At 69.0% G+C, this 21366-nt stretch overlaps 1 protein-coding gene across 3 annotated transcripts; it reads right to left on the bottom strand.

Annotated features, from left to right (window-relative positions):
• Positions 1-1169: 1169 nt before the first annotated feature.
• Positions 1170-21019, bottom strand: PLEKHH3 (pleckstrin homology, MyTH4 and FERM domain containing H3). 3 transcript variants are annotated; one of them, XM_044999902.1, is made up of 13 exons: positions 20728-21019; positions 13032-13087; positions 10928-11016; positions 10074-10268; positions 9521-9678; positions 9111-9234; positions 7714-8011; positions 6847-7054; positions 6328-6455; positions 4646-4766; positions 3832-4281; positions 3190-3381; positions 1170-2732 (listed from the first exon to the last, which is right to left on the bottom strand). In XM_044999902.1, exons 1-13 carry the CDS (start codon positions 20872-20874, stop codon positions 2535-2537), a joined length of 2364 nt encoding a protein of 787 aa, XP_044855837.1. In that variant the 5' UTR covers positions 20875-21019; the 3' UTR covers positions 1170-2534. The 3 variants fall into 3 exon arrangements, with proteins under 3 accessions (XP_044855837.1, XP_044855836.1, XP_044855838.1); XM_044999901.1 differs by having other exon boundaries at positions 1172-2732; positions 6319-6455; XM_044999903.1 differs by lacking the exon at positions 20728-21019 and adding an exon at positions 14304-14325 and having other exon boundaries at positions 1175-2732; positions 6319-6455.
• Positions 21020-21366: the final 347 nt, after the last annotated feature.

Below are 21366 nucleotides of genomic sequence, written 5' to 3'. Positions count from 1 at the left end.
GTCCTACCTGCACCTTCCCCAGGGTGGAGCAGCCAGCTCAGAGCAGTGCACCCCCGCTGGGGGCACATTCTGCCATCCCTCTTCCCCAGAGCCCCTGCCAAGGGCCTGGCTCCACCTCCCTGGCCCATGGACTTGCCTCCTAGCACTTTGCCTGGGGCCCCTTGGGCCACCAACCCCCTCCCTGCCAGGCTAAGGCAGAGAGTACCAGGGCACCCCAGCAAGGCCCCCAGCTGGGGCTGGATTTCGCTGCAGTTAAAGGGAGGGGCTTGGTTCACCCCACAGCCCGGCCTCCCCATGGGAGCGAGCAGCTGAGCCAGGTAGGGGGAGTCACTGGCTCCAGCCCAGGTGAGAATTAGCCTTTTCCTCTGGTCCAGCAGCACAGAGACAGGAGCTAAAAATACTCCCCTGCCATGTGCCCAGCCCAGCTCCCATGCCCTGCTGGGCACAGACGGAAGCTGGGGGCTGCCTCCTCCCCCAGCTCCCTGGGCAGGCCAGGGGAGGTGGCTGCAGCGTTGATTAAATGCCAGAGGTCAGAGCAAAGCAAGGCTGGGAGCCAGTCCCCAGCAGCCCTGGCACTCTGCCTCCATGCCAGGGGGCTCTGGCTGGGGGAAGGGACCTGGTCATGGGCCCTGCCAGCCTGGGCCCTTGGGGGCATGCAGCCTGGGGGGAGTTGCATCCCCTCCTCCCAAGGAGCAGCCCCCAGGAGGACCCCCCAAGGCAAGGCACCAATTTCCTCAAAGTCTCAGGGTGAGTGGGCAGCTGAACTCCAGTGCAGGCTCAGCCAGGGCCCCAGCCCCCGGTACTGAGCGTGGTGGCAGAGAGGGCAATACCCCTCCCCCCCCCCCCGCACATCAACCCTGCCCCTCAGTGCACTCCCTGCCTGTGCCCCAGGCCTGTCCCTCCCAGCCTGGGCAGGACTCCTTCACCCATGGGGGCAAACAGCCAAGCTGGGCTCCCCACGCATGGCCCCCGGGGGAGATGCCGGTCATGCTGGGAGCCTGCCCCTTGGGAGCACCCAGGGCACTACATGGGCTCGAGGGCACCAGCTGCCTGGGAAGCCCAGGGCAATTCCCCCTCAGTGAGCGTGGCCCAGGCTCTCTGCAGACTCAGGCAGGAGCTACTGCGCTGCTTACGCTCTGGCCCCGTTGTCGTCACAGGCACAGAGAGGGGAAGTCACTAAAGCAGGCTCCGCTTCTGGACACAAGCAGCAGTTCAGCAGGGATGCCAGGCTGCTGTCCCTCCCTTGCCCCGAGGGAGCCCCGCCCCCGGTGGCATGTCAGAACAGAGCAGGCTGCACTTTCCTTGGGTGTTTAATACAAAAACAAGAAGAGGAACTTTACAGAGGCAACACAGAGAGAGGCCTGAGCGCCCCCCCACAACATGGGCCTGGCCCCCAGCACGCCCATAGGGAGCCTGGCCAGCACAGCAGAGACAGGCCCATGCGGGAACCAGCCGCCACTCAGAGGCCGCCTGCAGCTTTCTGGGGCACAGAGGGGGAAGGTGCTTGGTGCACAGGACAGACAGACGGATGGGGGTGGAAGGCAGGATGCTGCCGCTGCCAGCGCTCTCCAGCCCTGGGGAAACTTGCTGCAAGTTACCAGTGGGCCCAGGGCAGGGCTCTGCTCCGCAGGGGGGCCAGTGCCATGGCACAGAGCGGCGTGAAGGCACCTGGGAACCACCTGCCCAAGGGGATCTTGGATCCCAGGCGGGCAGACGTGAGAGCGGCCCCTTAACCCTTCAAGTGCTGGGAGAAGTCACTGCAGTGACTGTCCGTGGGATCAGGTGGTGCTAGCCCAAGGTGCCCGGAGATGACACACCTGGCCAGCCCCAGCGCAGACAGCAGCCCCAGCATCTCCCACCCATGGTCCTAGCAAACAGACTGCCAACCCCACCCCCACAGCAACTGGCCAGCCTCTGGGCCCCCAAGCAGCTGCACTGCCTGGCCCACCTGTGCTGGTGCCTAGGTCATCACCAGACCCCAGGGGCTGCACGGGAGATCCTGCCAGGCACCCCCACCAGCCGAGCAGGACTTGCAAGGGTGAATCCCCAACCCGGGCATGACAAACCAGTACACCAGCACCCCAAGGCAGAGCCAGGAATAAGGTGCCAAGCAGCGTCTGGCACCTCCCTGCCAGGCCGGGCACCCGCAGCACCCAGTGCAGGTAGCTGGCATTTCTACAAATAAATTAAGGAAATAAACTAGCAACCCAACAGCTGAGTGGGGGGAGCGAGTCTCTGCCCGCTCCCCGCCCTCCACCCCCTGCTCAGAGCCAGGGGCTATAGATGCCACACTGGGAACAGTGTCTCCAACTCCTCAGGACCATGTAGTTCCAGGGCTCTGACCCCGGGGCCCAAAGCAGACCCCAGCCGCCGACATCCCAGCTCCCCATGCCGGTGGGCAGGATTCTCAGTGCTGGCAGGGCGCGAGCCGCTTCGGGGCAGCCCCAGCCCCCTGTACACGCCAGGGCCACTGCTGGTGCAGGAGGGGCCCACCAAAGGGCACGTCACCTGAGCTGGCACACGGGGCCAGCAAGCTAGATGGGGAAGGAGCCTGCGCTGGGCTGGCCCCCCCAGGGCGCGCTTGCTGGGCACAGTCTCTGCTGCGGGGGAGGGAGGCCCGAGTCCAGTGCGTCCCCAGGGTGGCAGGTGTCGGCCAGCTCCTCCCGCAGGGGCGTCTGCCTGGTGCCCAGGCTGGTGAGGTACGTGTGCAGGAGCTGGGCGATCTCATCCACCTGGAGGGGAGCAAAGGCCCGTCAGGGGCACACGAGGTGCCCTGGAGCCTGGGTCCGGCCCCCCAGCCTTGGCCCCGGCGCCCCACCCCCAGCCCTCGCTCCCTGGCGCCCCACCCCCAGCCCTCGCTCCCTGGCCCAGCTCCCCAGCCCTGGCTCCCCGGCCCCCAGCCCAGCTCCCCTGCCTTGGCCCTGGCTCTCTGGCCCCAGCCCTCGCGCCTCGGCCCTGGCTCCCCAGTGCCTCGCTCCCCGGCGCCCCGGCCCCCAGCCCAGCTCCCCGGCCTTGGCCCTGGCTCTCTGGCCCCAGCCCGGCCCCCAGCCCTGGCCCTCGCTCCCCGGCCCCCCGGTGTCACTGCACAGCCCAAGCCACCAGCACGGACTCCTGCGGGGGGTACCCAGCTGTGCTGCAGGGAGACCGCGCTCCGTCTGCGTGGGGAGGGGAGGGAGTGCAGGGCCTTACCCGGGGGCACTCGAAGAGCAGGTCCCTGTCCCCCACGGAGAGGTGGAAGGTGCTGCTGTCAGACACCCCGAAGGACGAGATGCGGCTGTAGCAGAAGCTGTCGAAGGGCTCGGCCTCCCCGGGCTTGTACAGAGACACGGCCTTGGCCCCGACGCCCAGCCACAGGCGCTGGGGGCAGCTGCCCTCCAGGCTCTGCAGACAGATGGAGAGTCAGGGGCAGCCCCACGGCCCCTCCCTTCCCGCCAGCCACATTCCCAGTCCTGCATCCCCCAGGCCCCATCACCCCCCAGCTCCATCCCCTGCCCCCCCGACCCCAGTCAGGCTGCTTATTGCCCCCAGAGAAGTTCAGGGTAACGATGGAGGGACGCTGCAGCTGCCCCCAGCCCAAGTGGGGCTCCGTCTCCTGTGGGGTGGCTGCCAGGGCCCGCTTGAGGGGTGGGCCCCCAGGAAATGCTCGTCTCCTGGCTGTGACCCACCCCCCATGCAAAACCCCAGGAGAGCGGATTTAAAATGGCTGTCCCTTCACGCAGAGCAGCTCCTGTTTCTGTAGGTCCTACAGAAAGCGTGTGCTGTGCTCTGGTGCTGGCTCTGCTGAAGGTACAGGGCCTGCTCCAGGGACCCCAGCCCAGGGAAGGGGCTCACCGTGTGGAAGTCGACGTCAAAGAGGGTGGAGCCGAATCCCGGCCACTCCCGCACCAGCGCCAGGTAGGCGGCCATGGCCTCGGCCCGGCCCATGCCCTGCAGCAGCTTCCACCTGTCCACAATGGCAGCCATCACGCTGGCGCCCTCCTCGCGCAGGCGGCCCTGCAGCTTCTGGTCCTGCTCCGCCTGCTGCTTGGCCAGCGAGTGGCCCCAGGGCAGGGCGCCGGCCAGCAGCCCCGCGCGGAGGCGGGCGCCGGGGCACCAGGGTAGGCCCTGGCAGGAGGCCCGGAGGCGGGAGTGCAGTGCGTGGACGGGGAAGAGCTCCTCCGGGCGGGGCACGGGGGCGTGCGTGGAGAAGTCGCTGTTGAGACTCTGCAGGCGCAGGGCGGCCAGGGACTGCAGCGTGTCCTCCGACGTGGGCACGTAGCCCCGGATCACCATCTCGTGGGCCTGTGGGGGGGGTGTGTCAGCCAGGGAGCGGTCGGGGGGGGGGGGAGCCAGGGAGCAGACCCAGCAGGGAACAAGGGCTTGGGGGGGATTCAGCCGTGGAGCACCCTGCGGGGTGGGGGGAGAGACAGGTGAGTCGCCTGCCCTCCACACCCCACATGCATTAACCATTCAACCCCCTGGGGTGGGCTGTGGCAGCTGGGTCGGGAAGCACCGGGGGTCCTGGGCCAGGACGCGGGGGGTGACACAGTGGCAGGAGCTCAGAGCTGCAGCACTGCCCCACTCGCCTGGCGCCGTGGGGCAGGGTACTGGGAGCCCCGTCACAAGCAGCTGCCCGGCTCAGCCCAGGCCGGGGCCCGGCTCCTACCTGCTCGAAGAGGAGGGCGAACTCCACGCTGTCCCGGGGCACGTTCTCCGTGTCCAGGAAGCCGTAGTGCTTGAAGCAGAGTCTCCAGGTCGAGTCCTGCGTCCTCTCCTCCCCTGCCAGGCTGGGCGAGGCCGAAGAGACACACAGCGCCCGTTAGCACCAGGCCATGCAGCCCCCCAGGCCGCCTCCTGGGGGGAACGAGCCCCCCGAGCCCAGGCAGAACTGTGCTGTCGCCATGGGGCCCAGGCAAGTGACATTCCCCACACACACACACTGGCTCCTCCCGCCCCCATGGGCGCACCTGCCTTCCCCTCCCCCATCTCCTCCCAGCTCCGGGCTCCCGTCTCCCAGCCCCCCTCCCTCTCTCCCCTCAGCCCCACCCAGCCCCACTCTGCCCCCCAGCTCAGGGCTCCCGTCTCCCAGCCCCCCTCCCTCTCTCCCCTCAGCCCCACTCAGCCCCACTCTGCCCCCCAGCTCAGGGCTCCCGTCTCCCAGCCCCCCTCCCTCTCTCCCCTCAGCCCCACTCTGCCCCCCAGCTCAGGGCTCCCGTCTCCCAGCCCCCCTCCCTCTCTCCCCTCAGCCCCACTCTGCCCCCCAGCTCAGGGCTCCCGTCTCCCAGCCCCCCTCCCTCTCTCCCCTCAGCCCCACTCTGCCCCCCAGCTCAGGGCTCCCGTCTCCCAGCCCCCCTCCCTCTCTCCCCTCAGCCCCACTCTGCCCCCCTCCCCCATCTCCTCCCAGCTCAGGGCTCCCGTCTCCCAGCCCCGCTCCCTCTCTCCCCTCAGCCCCACTCTGCCCCCCAGCTCCGGGCTCCCGTCTCCCAGCCCCCCTCCCTCTCTCCCCTCAGCCCCACTCTGCCCCCCAGCTCAGGGCTCCCGTCTCCCAGCCCCCCTCCCTCTCTCCCCTCAGCCCCACTCTGCCCCCCAGCTCAGGGCTCCCGTCTCCCAGCCCCCCTCCCTCTCTCCCCTCAGCCCCACTCTGCCCCCCAGCTCAGGGCTCCCGTCTCCCAGCCCCCCTCCCTCTCTCCCCTCAGCCCCACTCTGCCCCCCAGCTCAGGGCTCCCGTCTCCCAGCCCCCCTCCCTCTCTCCCCTCAGCCCCACTCTGCCCCCCAGCTCAGGGCTCCCGTCTCCCAGCCCCCCTCCCTCTCTCCCCTCAGCCCCACTCTGCCCCCCAGCTCAGGGCTCCCGTCTCCCAGCCCCGCTCCCTCTCTCCCCTCAGCCCCACTCTGCCCCCCAGCTCAGGGCTCCCGTCTCCCAGCCCCCCTCCCTCTCTCCCCTCAGCCCCACTCTGCCCCCCAGCTCCGGGCTCCCCTCTCCCAGCCCCCCTCCCTCTCTCCCCTCAGCCCCACTCTGCCCCCCAGCTCCGGGCTCCCATCTCCCAGCCCCCCTCCCTCTCTCCCCTCAGCCCCACTCTGCCCCCCAGCTCAGGGCTCCCGTCTCCCCGCCCCCCTCAGCCCCACTCTGCCCCCTCCCCCATCTCCTCCCAGCTCAGGGCTCCCATCTCCCAGCCCCCCTCCCTCTCCCCTCAGCCCCACTCTGCCCCCTCCCCCATCTCCCTCAGCTCTGGGCTCCCATCTCCCAGCCCCCCTCCCTCTCTCCCCCTGGCTCCCCCAAACCCCCTCCACCCTTTCCCCCTCCCAGGCCCTACTAAGACGGCTGCACGAGGGGACATTTACTTTTCAAACCTGGTGAGGACGTCGGCCACCAGCGTGGCCCTGCCCACAGGCCGCTCGTGGTGCCGACTCTGCTCGTAGAGCGCAAAGACGTTGGGGCTCTGAGACAAGCCCAGCCGAGCCACCAGCTCCCGGGCCACCTGGGGCGAGACAAAGGCAACCAAGGGGTGACTGCACGCCCCGGGCCACGGCGCTCAGGGCTGCAAAGGGACACAGACAGGTCACAGCGGGAAATCCCAGACGCTCCCCGAGTGGCTCCCACCCGCCTTCCACACGCCCCGGGGCACCAGGGCCGGGGTCTGCACAGGAGTCCCCAGCCTGCTTTCCGCAGCCCTGAGCCCAACTGCTCCCCACACAGGGCCTGGTGTTCCAAGGTCACCCGCTCCCTCCACTCTGCAGAAACCTGCCCCCTCACAGCTCAACCCTGGTGCCCCAGCCTGGGCACTGTGGTTCCAGCCAGCCCCACGTCAGGAGCCTCCCCTCCATGCTGGGCCCCCCCACACCCAGACACCTGCCCCACTCCCTGCTCACCTCCTCGGCCGTGGTGTGGGAGCTGATGGCCACGGTGCAGGCGGAGGTGCCAGGGCAGTGCACGGTGCAGAGCATGTCCTGCCGCTGGATCAGCACCACGATCTCATCCAGCGAGGGGACGCACTCCCGCACCTGGGTCTTGTCCAGAGCCGCCGCGATGAAGCGCCCGTACTCCGCCATCTCCGAGCCGGGGAACTCACTCTCCGTCCTGTGGGAGAAGACACGGGGGCATCAGGGAATGAGCAGCACCAAGCACGCTGCCCAGAACCCAGCCTCTGGGGCCCGGCCGCCATCACTCCCGACCCCCAGAGCCTTGCCACAGGGGATGTAACACGGGCGGCCTGGAGCCAGAACCTTGCCCCTTGCGCCGCACCAAGGGCGCCTGGCACGCAGCCCTCGTGGCCACTCCATCCCCAGCAGCTCCCCCGGGGGCTGCAGGACCAGGGTGCCCCTCACCCCCCGGCCTGGCTGGGAGCCCACAGGCTATTTCAGCAGCCAGATTTGCTCTCTGCTGATGGGAGTCAGGTTTCCTGCACCAGAGCTGGGAAGGCAGACATGGCACCTAGCACCGTTAGCCCACGGCACTCACTGCCACAAGATCACTGAGCCCGAGGGCTCAGAAGATCCTACAGGGGCTCAGACACAGGTGTAGGGAGGAGGGGGCACATACCCCCCTGCTCCAGGCCTTGTTCTCTGCAGAGCAAGGCCCTTCACCCCTCCAGTACACGACCCGGAGACACATGCAGTGCCTCACCCCCACCCCCCAAGGCCCCAGGGCCCCCTGCCACCCCTCCCCCAGGGCCCAGCATGCACCCCCCCACCAGCAGCACTCTCCCCTGGGGTGCACGCCCCACAGCCTGCACTTGCCTGCCCAGGTGGAAGCACAAGTAGCGCAGGACAGGCGGGGAGGGCAGGAAGGTGCAGCTCATGCAGGTGAGCAGCTGCCAGTAGCGCAGGTTGCCCACCCCCCCGGGCACCGGCGGCTCCGTGGTCTGCTTGACCAGCTGGCAGTAGATCTCGTCAACCAGCGGCTGCAGATCCAGGCATGTCTGCAGGACGCCCTGGATCAGGGGCACCGGGTCTCGCTCCGACTCCAGCTGCTGCAGGGAGTTGAAGAGCTTCACGGCCTCGTCACGCAGGGTCATGTAGCCGCGGGGGCTGGGGGCTGGAGGCGGACGGCTCGGTTAACGGGGCAGGAACCAGGCAGGGCAGGTTTGGGTCCCACTTGGCCAAGTGCTTCTGGGGCCCAGTCCCTGGATCTCACTGAGCTCGGGGCGGGGGGGCACCTGGCACAATGGGGTCCCCCCCATCACCAGACACCCGCCCAGACACTACCAGGCACAAGTGTCACCATGGCGACCCAGAGGGGAAGACCCTGCCCCCTCCGGCACAGACGCTGGGCCTGCTCCCCCGGCAGCTCGGAGCGGGGCAGGTGGGTAGGTCAGAGCCCAGCTCGGCTGCTGGCAGCAAGCCCAGCCTCTTCCTGCCCTGCAGGAGCGCGGTGCCCAGCCCCAGGGCCAGAGGGAGCCCAGGGCAGCATTGGCTGGGACCCTGCCCCTGCGCAGGGCCCAGGCAGCACCTTCTGTGAGAGCTGCCACGAGAGAATCGTGAGACAGACACGCAGGGGCCTGGGCAGCAGCCCAGCCCAGACCCCAGAGACACGTGGCAGCCACGTCTGCTGGGCCGCAAGGGGGAGACTCCTCCGCGGCGCCCCCCACTCCCTGAGCCCCCCCATTCATGGGGCAGGGCACCCCCCCACACCTCCACGGAGCCCCGTGCTCATGGGGCAGGGCACCCCCCCCCCCGTCCACGGAGCCCCTGTGCTCATGGAGCAGGGCTCCACCCCCCCTCCACGGAGCCCCGTGCTCATGGGGCAAGACACACACCCCCCCCTCCACGGAGCCCCGTGCTCATGGGGCAGGGCACCCCCCCACACCTCCACGGAGCCCCGTGCTCATGGAGCAGGACACCCCCCCCTCCACGGAGCCCCGTGCTCATGGGGCAGGACACCCCCCCCTGTCCACGGAGCCCCGTGCTCATGGGGCAGGACACCCCCCCCCTCCACGGAGCCCCTGTGCTCATGGAGCAGGGCTCCCCCCCCCCCACGGAGCCCTGTGCTCATGGAGCAGGGCTCCACCCCCCCTCCACGGAGCCCTGTGCTCATGGAGCAGGCCCCCCCCATCCACGGAGCCCCAGGCAGCACATCCAGCCCTCGCCCCCCTCCCAGGGAGCCGCAGAGCTCGGCCCTGCCCCCACCCGCTCACCCCTCTGGTCGGAGCTGCCGTACGGGAAGGGCAGCAGCGGCGCGTAGAGCGGGCTGCTGGTGTAGCGCAGGACGGGGTTGCAGCGATAGATCTGCTCCAGGATCTCCGGGCTCCCGCGGTTCTCCTGGGGAGACAAAGGAGCAGCCGGGGCTGCAGGGCAGGTGGCTGGGCACAGACGGCTGCAGCAAAGGCAGGTGCTGGGGCTCTGGGTTCCAGTACCAGGGACTCTGCTCTGCAGCCAGGCACCATGTGCTGCAGGCCATGTCACGGGAGCCAGTGATCGCCCGGCAGCAGCTTCCCCACCCACGGGCTGGGAGCCGGCCAGGGCCGTGGCAAGGCCTCCGGGCCAGTGGAGAGGAGGGTCCCAAGGGAGCCATGGGCCGGCCAAACGCGTCCCCTCCCGGCCTTACCTCGATGTCGTGCATGAGCAGCTGCGTGGGCGTCTGCACGGGGGCCTTGCTGTGGATCACCTTCTGCACAGCGCACACCCAGTGCACAGCCTCATTCAGGTGCTCCGTGTACAGGCGGTAGCAGTGCTTCCGGCCAAACACCGTCACGCTCCAGTAGCCTGCAAAGGGCAGAGCGCTCACACAGGCCGCCGGCCCCAGGCCACCAGCCCCAAGCCCCCTCCCGCCCGCGCACCAGGCAGCTCCTGCTTCCCCCCAGCCAGAAGCCAGCTCCAGAAAGCAGGATGCGCCCTTCGGGCCTGGCCCTCTGCACCAGCGGCTGGGCCCAAGGGTGGGGGCTAGCATCCAGAGCAGCGCCCCCCCCAGGGAGCCACATGCAACCCGGGGGGAAGCGCTGGACGCCGAGCCAGACGCGGCCTTTCCCAGCAGCTCTGCACGGGGACGCCGGTGAGCTCTGTGTTCCAGACTGACGCCCTCCCGGGCCCGTTAAGGATGAGCCCTCCCCCCAACCCCTCCCTGGCGTCTGCGCCACTGGCCCGGGGGCAGGGACCCATACCGGTCTCCTTGTAGGTCTGCTTGTCGGGCCACAGCACGGAGCAGAGGCTGGTGAGCACCAGGGTGCCCAGGCGCCGGGCTCCCACCTCGCTGCTGCTGTAGTAATCCAGGGAGTCCTGGGTCAGCACAAACCAGTATTTCCGGGGCCGGATCCACGGGCCCTTCACGCCCCCCCGCGCCTCCCTCTGCAGCCAGCCTGGGGAGACAGAGAATGGGGTGAGCTCCCCCAGGGCCCAGCATGGTCCCGGCTCCCCGCCGGCCGGTCCCCCGCACCAGAGCAGTTCTGGCCCTTTGCAGCCCCTCGGGCCCCCGCCACACAGGGGGCTCTCCGGGGAGAGGGTGTGGGGGAAGTGACTGAGCTGACCTGAGGGACCCACCCTCCATGTACCCACTGCACAGTCCAGCCCCTGAGGCAGCTGGGGGCAGGGGCAGGGCTGCAGGCAGAACTGGCCTGGCTGTGGCTCCCCCACGTTACAGCTCCGGGCAGCGGCGGGGGGGGGGGGGGTTCCGGCTGGGGAGCCGCCGCTCACGTCTGGCCAGCGCCTTATGCAAGCACAGGAAGCCGGCTGGTCCTGGGCCATGACATGGCCGTGCTGGGGCCTTCAGGGCCTCCACGCCCCTGGCCAGCGCCTGCAGCTTCAGCCCAGAGCAATGGGAGCCGGGAGGAGGGGGAGTGTCTGAGCAGCAGGTGGAAGACGCCAGGCTCCTTGGAGCCCCAGGTTCAAATCCCAGCGGGGCTGGCTTAGGGTCTGGGCCAGCGTGGAGCCCTCCCCGCCCGCAGGGACCTGCTGCGGGAAGCAGGGAACTGCCCAAGCGTCCGTCTGCCCCTTGAGTTCCCCCCAGCCCCTCACCCACCTTTCACGATGGCATCTGGCTCCTCCTCCACTGGCCCCGGCCCCTTCTCCGTGATGAGGCTGCGCATCTCCTCCGAGACGGGCAGAGACCTGGGACCAAGACAGGGGGTGAGCAAGGGCCAGCCAGTCCCCTACGGCCCCGCGCACCCTGCTTGGCACAGCCAGGGCTCAGCTCCCTTGCCTGGGGGTACCAGGCTGGCACAGGCCACGCGGCAGCAGCACCACTCAGCCTCTGGACTCAGCCCCTGGGGCTCACGGCCAGGCTGGGGCTGCAGGCAGGGGGTGCAGGGAAAGCAGCTCAGGGGGCAGTGCTGGCCCCAGAGGGGGCAGCCGCCCGCCCATCTTGGCCTGAGAGGAGACAGGTGGCACCCCCAGTGCAGCCCAATGGGCACTTGGGAGACCCTGCCAACGCCCAGGTCCCACCAAGGAGTCTGGGAGGGGCCCTGGCAGGGGAGGGGGATTCATGCCTCACGTCATCCCAGCCCTCCCAACAAACCCCTGCAAAGCCAGCCCCACCCTGGGGGTTGGGGGTCTAGCCCCAAGTACCTGGCCTCTGCCAAGATTAGAAGAGGGGCCCCCAGCCCCCGATAACCCCCCCAGTGACTGTGCATGGCTCACACGCAGCAGTGCGGGGGCGCGGGGTGACCCAGTCCAATCCAGAGGGGAAAGACCCCCCCGCCCCCGCTCCCGCCTGGTGGGAAAGCATCCGAGCCGTCGGATGCAGATAACCCCGGCTAAAAATAACCCGCTCGCACTCACGGCCTGCCAAGGAATTTGGAAAATGAACCACCAGAAAATGCTGGTGGCAGCGGCTGAGTGGGCAGCGTCGCACTGCAGGGCCCTGACCCTGCCACCCAAACCAGACCCCACCGCAGGGCCCTGCCACAGCCCTCCACACCCCCACCCCACCCCACCGCAGGGCCCTGCCACAGCCCCCCACCCCACCCCACCGCGGGGCCGACCCTCCCACCCAGACCAGACCCCACCCCCACCGCAGAGCCCTGCCACAGCCCCCCACCCCACCCCGTGGCCGACCCTCCCACCCAGACCAGACCCCACTTCCCACCGCAGGGCCCTGCCACAGCCCTCCACCCCCCCACCCCACCCCACCGCGGGGCCGACCCTCGCACCCAGATCAGACCCCACCCCCACCACAGGGCCCTGCCACAGCCCTCCACCCCCCACACACCCCACCCCACCGCGGAGCCCTGACACAGCCCTCCACCCCCCACACACCCCACCCCACCGCGGGGCCGACCCTCGCACCCAGACCAGACCCCACCCCCACCACAGGGCCCTGCCACAGCCCTCCACCCCCTCCACACACCCCCCACTGTGGGGCCCTGACCCTGCCGCCCAAACCAGACCCCCCCTCCCACCACAGGGCCCTGTCTCTCCCCCCCTCACCCTGCCATCTGGATAAGGAGCTGCTCCCCTCCCCCATCCCACACACGACCAAGGCCCAGTTGAGCCGTGAGTCACTTCCAGGAGGGCCCGGCAGCGGGATCCGCTGCAGAGAGCCTGGGCCGTCCGCGGAGCCAAGTGCCGACGGGCTGGTGCCTGGGCACTGCCCCGCGATAGCCTCCCCTTCCGGCAACGCCAGTGCCCGCTGGGTGCCCTGTGAGCCCTGCTCCGGCTCAGCAGGGACAGAGTCTGGGGGAGCTCAGACACAGGCCAGGAGATCTGCCCGGGATGGGGGCACATGGGATCAGGGCTGGGTACCACCCTGGGGAGAGGGGCCCAGAGGGGATGGCAGACGTGGGCTAGGGGTGTCATCACTAGAGGGCAGGGCCGGGGCCAAGGAGCAGGGCCTCAGCCCCGCTCTGCTCCACCAGCCCCCCCGGCCTGGCTGCGAGGCTCCTGGGAAGGGGGCACCATGCCAGGGGCCAGCCACATGGCAGCTGGTTATCGGCAGGGCCGGGCCGCGGGAGCAGGGCCCAGCGCTCAAGCAGCACGCGAGCCAAGGGGCCAACCCAGCGCCCGTTCCTGGCTGCGTTTAACCTGGGCCCCGCGCCAGGCTTCCCGACACTGCCGGGCCATTCCAGGGGAGCAGGAGCCAAGCTGGGTGCCCGAGAGACGGGGGCTGCCAGGCCCAGGTCACTCACCGTTCGGAGCCGCTGCTGGTGCAGACGGGCTGGGTCAGGCTCAGCTGCAACGGCCCCTGGGGAGCAAAGGCAGAGGCGCCGTTAGAGTCCCAGATCCCCAGCCAGGCGCGCGACACCCCCCCTCCCCCACCCCCACTCACCCCACACCAGGCCTCACACAAGCATCTGCCAGAGGTCTCAGCCCCAGGCCCAGCCCCTCCCAGGAGGGTGGCTGGGAGCCGGCAACACTCAGCCCGCACGTCCCCACCCCAAGCCACTTCCACATGAAAGAAGGAGATGAGTGACCCACGAAGCCAGCCCATCCCCCCGCACCCCGGCCAGGCCTGGGGGCTGTGGCCAGGTGAGCTGGCCCTGTATCCTCAGCCAACCCCGCCAGGCTCTGTCCCGTGCAGCATTGCACAAGACGCTGACCTGAGGGCACAAAGCCCCATTGTCACTGGGGCCACCGACTTCCTGCCTGCAGCAAGGGGGCTCCGCGCAGCAAGAGCCACCGGCAGAGTCCCCAGCCCAGCAGCCAGAGAGGTGCTGGATCCTCCCCAGCTGCAGGGCTTGGCTTTACTGACGCCCCATCCTCCCTGCTCTGGGCCTGGGACATCCCAGACTGCTGGGCTGAGATGCGGAGGGTGTGGGGGGGGAACAACACTGCAGGCAGCACCAAGGGGCATCAGCAGAGCTCAGGTGGGGGGCAGCCCCCAGACTAGAAAGTCCCACTGTTCCAAAGGGGAGGGGGAGAGGTGCAGGGAAAGCAGGGGCCGCAAGTCAGGACTGAGGGGCACCAGGAGAGCTGGGCTCAGATACCAATGGCCTGTGGGCCAGGACTGGTGGGCACTGGCAGAGCTGGGGGGGAAACCCAGGGCTGGGCTGTGAATGAGGGGCACCAGTCCAGTCAGAGCTGGGGGGGAAACCCAGGGCAGGGCTGTGAATGAGGGGCACCAGTCCAGGCAGAGCTGGGGGAAACCCAGGGCTGGGCTGTGAATGAGGGGCGCCAGTCCAGGCAGAGCTGGGGGGGAAACCCAGGGCAGGGCTGTGAATGAGGGGCACCAGTCCAGGCAGAGCTGGGGGAAACCCAGGGCAGGGCTGTGAATGAGGGGCACCAGTCCAGGCAGAGCTGGGGGGGAAACCCAGGGCTGGGCTGTGAATGAGGGGCACCAGTCCAGGCAGAGCTGGGGGGGAAGCCTAGGGCTGGGACACCAGGGGGCTGCAGGTCGGGAGGGAGGAGCACTGGCAGATGTAGACAGAGTAAGAACAAACCCACACGAGGAAGCCCCCTACCCTGTCTGCAAGGGAGGAGTTGATGGGTGTGACAAAGTGGGACTGTTCTTAATGTTTCCTCTGAATACTGTGTGGGTGCCTCAGTTTCCCCTGTGCATTTCTTAAGTCTCCAGTGTGCATAAATGGCCGACACTCTGTCTCCCGCCAACAAATGGCTGGGGCCCTTCCCCGCTGCAAGGGAATAGCTAAAGGTGAACAAAGAGATCAGGTGACCTCCTGGCCTGGGAAAGGAACAAAGGCCAGAAAGGAGGAGCTGGAGGGGGTCAGTTGGGAGCTGGCTGGGGACGGGAAGTGAGGTGCAGACATGGGTGTCTGGCTCGCTGCCCCCCCTCCCCCTCCCCCACCTCCCAGGATGGAACCAGCGGAGGGGTCCGGTTCTCTGTACCTACAAGCTCTGTGTTAGACCCTGTTCCTGTCATCGAATAAACCTCTGTGTTACTGGCTGGCTGAGCGTCACGTCTGACTGCGCAGTGGGGGGGCAGGACCCTCTGGCTTCCCCAGGACCCTGCCTGGGCGGACTCGCTGTGGGAAGCGCACGGAGGGGCAGAGGATGCTGAATGCTCCAAGGAGAGACCCAGGAGGTGAAGCCGTGGGAGCTTCTTGCCCTGCAGACAGGCTGCTCCAAGGGAGAGGAGGCTCCCCAGGGTCCTGACCGGCTTTGTGGGGAGCAGTTCCAGAGCATCGCCCGGGGACTCCGTGACAAATGGGCCATTCACAGTTTGGGGGGGGGGGCAGACTAGCGACTGGATGCAAAGGAAAGGAGGCTGCAGCTAAAAATAGAGCGGGGGGGGGCTCCAGCAGGTACTGAGCGGCGGCCCTGGGGGACCAGCGCTCGGCTGACCTGTGGCATTAGCAGCACCTGTTACCAATATAACCGGAGCCCTTGCACTGACAGCCTGGCTCGGTTCAGTCCCAGCCGCCCAGCAGCATTGCCGGGGTCTGGCTGGGGCCCCCGTGCACCCAGCCACGGAGCAGGGGAGGATTTTCCCCGCTCCCCGAACAGCTTCCCGGAAGATCCTCGGCCGAGCCGCGGGGCCTTGGCTGCCTCCCAGCTGCGGGGGAGCCGTGGGCTCTTTCCCAGCGATATAAATAACAGGCAGAAGCCAGGCCTCAGCGTGCAGGGCTGGGGCGGCTGCTCCCACGATGGCGGGGGGGGTGGTCCCAGCACAGCTGGGGCTGGTCCGTGGGGTGCTTGGCGAGGCTGCTGCCCAGACCTAGCCACAGCATCCAGCCCAGCTCCCCAAGGGCAGGCAGGAGTCACTCCTCCGGCTCTGGGCAAACACTCATCAGCCCCAGAGAAAGGGCCCCTACAAACCCATAGCCCCCCCCGTTAAAGAGACAGTTCCCTCTAAAACCACCCCCCAGCCACATCTGGGCAGCTGCCACTGGGCTCTGAGGGCGACGAGGGGTATCATGGCCCATACCGATGGCAAGTCCTGGGGAGCTGAACGGTGGCAGGTGCCCAGGTGTGTATAACAGAGGGGCACCAGTTTCCTTTGCACCCTCTCCAGCTGCACAGCAGGGAGCCTGGGACCCCAGCTCCCCAGCCCCATGTGCCAGGCAACAGCCCCACACGTATCAGCCTGTGCACAGACAGGTGCTCACGGGGGCCCCGGCAGGGCAGCGCGGGCAGCCACGCCCCAGGCAGCACATGACCCGTGGTGGTTTGATAACGTCTTCACCACAGACCGCACCGGGGGGGGGGGGGCGGCAGGGCCCGGCGCGCTGCTCAGCCCAGACCACGGAGGTGCACAGGCCTTGGGAAAGGGGAAGCACTAAGTCTCCTTATCAAACAGCAGGGAGTCCCCAGTGTTATCAGCCTCCTCCACACAGGGCAGCCCCAGGGCAAAGCAGCAGCTTCCCCAGGCTCGGCGGAAGCAGCCGCAGGCGCTGCCAGACCCTGCACTGCAATACGACCTGTCTCCACGCACCCCTGGGACGGCCCCGCCACGCCCACACTGGCACTAAGCCTCGCCCTGCCATGCTCTGATGGCAACGAGGAACAACAGCCCCGTGGCCCGGGCACCCTCCGGAGCTGGCAGCCCCACGAACGGCCCTGGGGCCGCCCAAGGGCCAGGAGCACCGTAAAGCCACTGGGACCCTGCAAAGCTGTTTGGTCGCTGCTGGCCGGTCTCTCTGCTGCACTGCGGGCAACCATGGGCCTCTGCCCTGGGATTCGGCACCCCAGCCCTGCTGCTCCCTGCCCCGGAGCGGGGTGGGCAGCTCTGCAGGGAGCTCCCCTCTCCCACAGGCTCTGCCTTGTCTGTCAGAGCCAAGGCCTCAGCTCATCCACTCTGGGCCCCGGCGTCTGATGGATCCCAAGCCTCCTGTGGCAGCGCCCTGGCGAGGGCCCTGCTGGCAGCCCCGCCGTCACTGCGGGGAGAGCCGCTGGCACGCAGGGACTCGGCCCAGCCAGGACCCCGCTGGGAGAGACAGGCCAGCCCAGGGCTCAGACCCCAGGACAGGCTGGGGAATGGGGGGACCCTGGCTCAGTACCCGGGACCCCCAGCACCCTTGAGCTGCTGGGCCCAGCATGTCTGGGCCAAGAGAGACAGAGTTACCCAATCCCCCACCCCACTCACGCCCAGCGCCGCCACCGCCCCCCCAGGGGCCCACTCACACGCCCAGTGCCACAACCCCACCACCCCACCCTGGGGCCCACTCACACGCCCAGCGCCGCCACCACCGCCCCCCCCCGGGGCCCACTCACACGCCCAGTGCCACAACCCCACCACCCCACCCCGGGGTCCCTCACACGCCCAGTGCCACAACCCCCCCCACCGGGGCCCACTCACACGCCCAGTGCCATTCCCCCCACCCCACTCACACACTCACCACCACCACCACCCCGGCCCAGGGCCCCTCACAGGCCCAGCGTCGGCATCCCCCCGGGGCCCGCTCACACACCCAGTGCCGCAACCCCCCCCCACCCCCGGGGCCCGCTCACACACCCAGTGCCACAACCCCCCCCCACCCCCGGGGCCTGCTCACACACCCAGTGCCGCAACCCCCCCCCACCCCCGGGGCCTGCTCACACACCCAGTGCCACAACCCCCCCCCCACCCCCGGGGCCTGCTCACACGCCCAGTGCCACAACCCCCCCCCACCCCCGGGGCCCGCTCACACACCCAGTGCCACAACCCCCCCCACCCCCGGGGCCTGCTCACACACCCAGTGCCGCAACCCCCCCCCCCCCCGGGGCCCACTCACACGCCCAGCGCCATTCCCCTCACCCCACTCGCACGCTCAGCACCACCACCACCCCGCCCCAGGGCCCGCTCACACGCCCAGTGCCGCAAACATCCCCCCCCCAGGGCCCACTCACACACCCAGTGCCTCAACCCCCCCCGCCGCGGGGCCCACTCACACACCCAGTGCCACAACCCCCCCCCCCCGGGGCCCACTCACACGCCCAGCGCCATTCCCCTCACCCCACTCGCACGCTCAGCACCACCACCACCCCGCCCCGGGGCCCGCTCACACGCCCAGCGTCGGCATCCCCCCGGGGCCCGCTCACACGCCCAGTGCCACAAACATTCCCCCCCCCGGGGCCCGCTCACACGCCCAGTGCCGCAACCCCCCCCCGGGGCCCGCTCACACACCCAGTGCCACAACCCCCCCCACCCCCGGGGCCCACTCACACGCCCAGTGCCGCAACCGCCCCCCCCCCGGGGCCCACTCACACACCCGCCACCCCTCCCCACCCCGGGGCCCGCTCACACGCACAGCGCCACCCCCTGGTCATTCTAGTTACCAGGAATTTGCAGGGGCACTTGGCTCCATCCACCAGCACCCCCCAGCAGCAGCCCTGGGGCAGCAGGGGCACCTCTCCTTCCCCTCCACCCCCCCTTCCTCCGTCGGGCAGATAGAACTCCGGAGAGCTGAGCCTGTGCACTGGGAGGAGGCCGCATGGGGTGATCAGACGGACAATGTGGGGCTGTTCACTCCCCAGCGTCGCTGGGTCCAGGATTAGCTCCTAGTTCATGCGTTCGGCCCCCAGGGGCCCAGCACCGGGGCCTCCGCGCCAGCTCTCACGTGCTCTGAATTACAGCACCAAGTGGCATTAAAGGGGCAGGATCACCTGGGTCCTTCCAGCAGCTCCTACTCCCCCTGCACGCAGAACAGACCCCAGTCTCCTTAGCCAGTGAGCAGCAGTCGGGGGGGGAGCTTGTCCCAGCGCAGGCCTGGAACACAGAACTCAGGGTACAGAGACCAGCCCCCTCTATCCTCCAGAGCTGGCTCCAGTTCCCTCCATCTCCCCACTCCCCTGGCTGGGGGCAGCTATCTGGTGTGGACTGGGGAGCTGGCAGCTAGCAGGGGGAGACACTGTTTGCTCTGGGGTTACGTGAAGGATTCTGGCCCCTTTTGACAGCCCAGAATCCTCTATTTAAGGCCCAGGATGAGCCAGGTCTCTGGGGAGCCCCAGACGAGCGGTGGCAGCACAGGGCTCCCCTCCCCACCCCGTCACCAGCACCACACGCATCTCCGCTGAGATCACCTTGCTGGGCTGGGCCAGGTCCTGGGGACGGACGGACGCGCACACGCACACTGCACCAACCACAAGAGCCACAGCCAGGATCCCGTGCCCCTCCTGCACACACCATCACGGGAGGGCAGCGTGATCTTAGGTGGGCATAACAGCCGCCCTGCACACAGCCCCTTTATCTTGGTGGTTTGTGAGAATTCCCCCAGGGGGTCGGCTAACCCACGGCCAAGGGCGCATCAGTGACAGCAGACATGGACTTCCAGAAAGCCTGGGCCAAGGTCCCTCCCAAAGGAAACAGGCCTGGGACTTCTCTCCTTTTAGGCTCTTGGAAGGGAAACTGCCAGTGAGCAACAGCAGTACCATCCAGAGGCCCCAGACAGAACCCGGCCTTGTCGTGCCAGGCTCTGCACAGACCCCCCTGAGATGGGGGGGCAGGATCCACCCACGCTACCAGCACCCCCAGATCGGAGCCAAGCTCTGCACAGACACAGTGAGACACAGGCCCTGCCCCCGAAGACCTGTCTGCGGGAACAAGGCAGGCACAGGAACAGGAACCAAGGCCCAGAGAGACGGGCCACAGTTTTCAGGACAGCTCAGCAGCAGGCTGTAAACCTGGCCCCATCTGCTGGGGCTGAGCCTGTGGAAATCTGGCCCGCGGCTCTCTGGAAATCTGGCCAGGAGCTACTTATCCAGGGTGGCACTGGGATCCTGGGGCTGAGCCAGGAAATCGAGCCAGGGCCCCCAGGGCCCAGCCAGCCCCTCTAACCGCCGGGAGAAGTTCAGCAACATTTGCTGAAAGCCTGCAGCCAGCTCAGGGGTGCATGTCTCAGCACGTCGGCCTTGCGGAGCCGGGTGGGGATGGCGCTGCCTGCCTGGGAAGGTGTGAAGAGGGGACTCTAGTGCAGGCTGCTAGGAAAGGGCTGGGAAACCAGTTGAAAGAAACATGGGGTGTAACCCACCTGGGGGCAAATCCGAACCCCAGCAGTGAGCTCAGTGCCAGACCGACCTGCCTGCGGGCACTGCCACACACAGCGCTGCAGGCCCAACCCAGGGGCGATGGGGCAGCCCCAGCCTTTCCCTGCAGCCACGGCTGGTGCCAGGAGCCAGGGTGAAGGGTCTGTACGCTCAGCTCCACCTGCCACAAGGGCTCACGACCCTTCCTAGGCCACCCCTGATGGGACAGGCATAACAGAGCCTTGGGGAGATCCCTGAGCTCCAACGCACCCGCAGGGGAGACCCCTGAGCCCCAACGCACCCCCAGCCGGGTCCCTTGACAGGGCTGGCACAAGCCACGCTATTGGGGTGGCAGCACCCAAGGAAGCTAGGACCCAACAGACGCCCAACTCTCCTGATACACAGTTTGATGCCACCTCCCTTTCATAGGGGTGCTGGGAGTGGGGTGGCCCAGGATCTGCGCCACCCCTTCCCCAAAGAGCTGGGAGCTGTCAGGCTAACCGCACCGCAGGGCTGAGGGCGCCACCAGGCTCCATGGACGGGGCAGGCCAGGGGGTGCCTGGATGCCATGAGCCGGGGCTGGGGGTCCCCGCACACGGCAGGGACCAGGGGCTGCATCTCCCTGCAGGGCACAGGGACCCCAGACCCCGCGCTGTGCAGGGGGCCTTGGGCACCCGAGCCCTGCGCTGCGGCTGGCCGGGCCCCTCTCCGGGGCTGAGCCGTCCCGGGACCTCCCCCCGCGCCCCCACCCCGGGCCGGGCCGGGCCACGTTCCAAAGGAGGGAGCCAGCAGCGCGCACGGACGGCGGGGGCAGCGGGGAGGGGCCTGGCCCCGGGACCTTCCCACGTCCCGGCCCCAGCGTGCGGGCTGCGGGAGCGCACGCCGCGGGGCCGGGGAACCGGGCCGGGGCTGCGCCCCCTGCCCCCGGAAAGCGCCCGAGGCAGCCGCGTCCAGCCCCGGGGGCGCAGAGCGCTGGGCACCCACCTGGGCTCCTTTGCTCCGCAGCTCGAAGGACGATTCCTCCTCGGCCTCCCCGTCCGGCTCCTTGTCCGGCTCGCCATAGTCCCGCCGGAGCAGGGTGAAGCCCTGCCGGCAGCACACCAGCCACCAGAGCCCGCCCGGGAACGGCATCCCCCCGCCCGGGCACCAGCCGCTCCGGGCAGGGCGGGCGCAGCCGCTGCGCGCCCGTCGGGCCGGGGAGCCCTGCGCGCTGCGAAGCCCTGATCCGCCCGGGCGCCCTCGGCCTCTCGCGGGCCGCTCCCCCGGCTCCGGCTGGGGGGACCCGGCCCGGTTCCCTCCGCCCCCGGGCGGGGAGGGGGCAGGCGCGTCACGGGGCCCGGCCAATCGCTCGGCAGGTGCCCGAGGAGCCCCGCCTGCCGCCGCGGCCGCTTGCATCATGTGCCCCGCCGGGGGGGCCCTGCCCCGGGGGAGCGCGGACCTGCCGCGCCCTGCGCCTGCCGGGGACGGTGCCCCCCTCCCCGCCGGAAAATCTGGGCACGTGTGTCTGTGATTCACACCCCCCCGCCCCGGGCCGGGCCGGGCCAGGCCAGGCCAGGCAAAGAGCGTCTGAGTTTTCGGGGTCTCCGGGCAGGGGGCGAGCTTGGTCCTGGGTAGAGCCTTTGG

Source organism: Mauremys mutica, chromosome 25 (assembly GCF_020497125.1).
Source record: "Mauremys mutica isolate MM-2020 ecotype Southern chromosome 25, ASM2049712v1, whole genome shotgun sequence".
Lineage (NCBI taxonomy): Eukaryota > Metazoa > Chordata > Testudines > Geoemydidae > Mauremys > Mauremys mutica.
The sequence above is the reverse complement of the archived record's forward strand: the minus strand, read 5'-3'. Positions and strand labels throughout refer to the sequence as shown.

Bases quoted from the DNA above. Each gene is read 5' to 3' on its own strand.
- PLEKHH3 (XM_044999901.1), bottom strand. From the start codon at position 20,874: ATGCCGTTCCCGGGCGGGCTCTGGTGGCTGGTGTGCTGCCGGCAGGGC. The intron at 6,456-6,846 runs GTGAGCAGGGAG...GTCTCGCCCCAG, and splicing joins CCCACACCACGGCCGAGGAG to GTGGCCCGGGAGCTGGTGGC. The intron at 2,733-3,189 runs GTAAGGCCCTGC...GCTCCCCTCCAG, and splicing joins TGCTCTTCGAGTGCCCCCGG to GTGGATGAGATCGCCCAGCT.